General features: G+C 53.3%; 1 protein-coding gene across 1 annotated transcript in view; it reads right to left on the minus strand.

Annotated features, from left to right (window-relative positions):
* Positions 1 to 297: 297 nt before the first annotated feature.
* Positions 298 to 2,841, minus strand: part of PCK1 (phosphoenolpyruvate carboxykinase 1) — a 5,604-nt gene continuing 3,060 nt past the window's right edge. Inside the window, exons 7-10 of the mRNA XM_024750410.1 lie at positions 2,392 to 2,616; positions 2,167 to 2,298; positions 1,685 to 1,780; positions 298 to 1,355 (exon numbers count right to left, since the gene is read on the minus strand). Coding sequence (XP_024606178.1) covers positions 901 to 1,355; positions 1,685 to 1,780; positions 2,167 to 2,298; positions 2,392 to 2,616 — 908 coding nt within the window. The 3' untranslated portion in view covers positions 298 to 900. The remainder of the gene's footprint in view (positions 1,356 to 1,684; positions 1,781 to 2,166; positions 2,299 to 2,391; positions 2,617 to 2,841) is intronic.

Consider the following 2,841-nt stretch of genomic DNA (forward strand, 5'->3'; position numbering starts at 1 on the left):
ACGTTCCTGTTCCAGTTACACAGGATCCACCATTGAAAGGTTTGTGGGATTGTTCAAGGACACTAACTAGTGGCTTCTAGGCACTAACCAGTGGTTAACTGTGTGGCACCGTGTCACCTCTGGGTGGCATTCTCTCTGCTCACACCTCCCCACCTGGCTCTGTCCTGCCCCCTCCAACCCCACCTCACCCCTCCGTCAGGGGTTAGGGCATTCCTTGCGGGGGATTCCATCACAAAGGGCTTCATCAGAGTTCCCTGTTTGTGGTGGTTCAAATAAGAAAAACAAAGCAAACAAATCCATCTTTTCTATAAAAGTTTATTTTGTGATTTTTTTTCCAAGAAGTGTTAAGGGAAAACGTTGAAATTATGTAGAGGTAAGGAACTACGGTATATAAAAATAATTTAAACACACATATTAATAACAAAGCAACATCGCTTTCTAGCAACTACTAGTAGGTAATCTTGCCCAAGATTTTTCCAGAGTTATTAAATGTGCTTTAGGCAACAGTACACAGACAGACACACACACACACACACACATATATACAGCTCAAGTATCTTCTTCTGTGCATTCCGGCTAACTGATACAACTAAAGAGAAGGAACAAAAAAAGACTCTGAGCCTGAGTGTCCCTAAGCTGAACAAAGGTGCATCGCATAGTGGACTCTGGAGCCTGCCGAGATTTCCCTCCACAGCCTCATTAGTGACTAGCCTTACTCTGTTGTGGTCTTATCGGAAAAATTAAGGGGTGTCTTTCGATCGGCCTCTGGGTGCGGTCATTGCGGTGCTGCAAGCAGTGAGAACTCAGGAAGCCCCATCCCTCTCTCTCTCTCTCTCTCTCGCTCTCTCGCTTGCACTGTACGGACTGGAGGCGGAGGACCAGGTGAGGTCTGGGGTGTGACTACATCTGGCTGATTCTTTGCTTCAGGGCCAGGACCTCGCTCTCGATCTCGTGGGGGAGGTCGGCGTTCACCTGCCCCTCCAGGTACTTCTGGATGTCTTCCACCTCCTCCTCCCAGAACTCCTTGGAGATGTGGAAGAGCTCCTTCATGCTGACGTCCCCCAGGCCCCGAAGGTCCAGGGCGTCCTCGTCGGGGATGTAGCCGATGGGCGTGAGCTTGGCGCCCCCTTCCCCTCCAACGCGGTTGAACATCCACTCCAGCACCCTGGAGTTCTCGCCGAAGCCCGGCCAGAGGAACCTGCCGGCCTTGTCCTTCCGGAACCAGTTGACGTGGAAGATCTTGGGCAGCTTGGCCTCGGGGCGCTGGGCCATGCTGAGCCAGTGCGCCAGGTACTGGCCGAAGTTGTAGCCGAAGAAGGGCCGCATGGCGAAGGGGTCGTGCATGATGACTTTGCCTGTTAACAGAGGGGCTCTGTTGGTAAATGATGCCTCAGAGGACGCTGTTGGCACATTTACTGTTGGCATGGCCACTTGGCTTTCTCAGGTTACCTCTCTACAGGGAGACAGAGACAGAGAGGGAACACAGAGACAGAGACACAGAGACAGAGATAGAGAAACAGAGCCAGAGAGAGACAAAGACAGACATGCAGAGACAGAGAGGCACAGAGAGAGAGAGAGACACAGAGGCAAAGAGGCACAGAGAGACAGAGACACAGAGCCACAGAGACAGAGACAGAGCAGTCCATCGCCCTTCTCGGTGGCTCCAGATTCTGGCCAGACTCACCCTTGTGTTCTGCCGCTGCCGTGGCCTCCGACCTCATGGCCGCACCCACAAACACGCCATGATGCCAGCTGAGAGCCTCATAGACCAGAGGGACACCTTTAGCAGGAGAAAGAAGCGTTCTTTACAGGCCTTGACACCCGGACCCCTCGGCTGGCGATGCCGTCTCACAGATGGAAAGACACAGCTGTGTGTTGTCTTTCTAACTGAGCTAATTCTGCATCCCCAGAGCTAAGGGCAGATGCCGCCACGTCAAGTTACAGCAGGAGGCCACGCAGCCAAAGTCAGTCTGGGGGCGGCATCACAGGACCAAGGATCCAGAAGCTCTAGGCGGCCAGGAAGTACGTTCTAGGCTGAAGCTTAATCATCACCCTGCCGTTTTGGAAAGGAAGCTCTGCATCCCTGACACCCTCCGACAGGGTCACGGCCAAGGGGAGAGTGTGCCACATCCCCCGCTCCCCAGCCCGAATGCAGGGGAGCCTCACCAACAGGTCGGCGCCCTCCGAAGATGATGGCCTCGATGGGCACGCCATCCGGAGACTCCCAGTCAGGGTCAATGATGGGGCACTGGCTGGCAGGGGTGCAGAACCGCGAGTTGGGGTGGGCGCAAGGCTCCCCTACAGCAGCAAGAGAGGAGAGGCCCTGAGCGCCTGGCCCGACACACACACCCGTGGGCTGGGGCCCCAGGCCTCCCGGGGGGGGGCGCTTACCATCCTTGGGGTCCCACTCCTTGCCCTTCCAGGAAATGAGTTTGATGCCCGAGGCCAGTGGCTGGTCAATGCCTTCCCAGTAAACGCCCCCATCACTGGTCTCGGCCACGTTGGTGAAGATGGTGTTCTTCTGGATGGTCTTGATGGCATTGGGGTTTGTCTTCACAGAGGTTCCAGGAGCGACACCAAAAAACCCGTTCTCTGGGTTGATGGCCCGCAAGTTACCTGGAAAGTTTTAAACCAGGTAGTAGAAGTAAATACCAAGCAAAGCATAACATATATTCTTATACCTTGCCAGGCTAATTTCTGTACCAAATTCTCAAGTCTTTTATTTTTATCCTCCTGCCTAGAATCTATTTCTCTTTTCTCATCCCAGCATTATCAGTCAACTCTGATGCTTTCTTCCTCACCAGTTTCCCACCAAGCTTTTTTTTTTTTTTTTTTTTTTTT

The sequence above is a fragment of the Neophocaena asiaeorientalis genome, unplaced genomic scaffold (assembly GCF_003031525.2).
Source record: "Neophocaena asiaeorientalis asiaeorientalis breed wild unplaced genomic scaffold, Neophocaena_asiaeorientalis_V1.1 scaffold606, whole genome shotgun sequence".
Taxonomy (NCBI): Eukaryota; Metazoa; Chordata; class Mammalia; order Artiodactyla; family Phocoenidae; genus Neophocaena; species Neophocaena asiaeorientalis.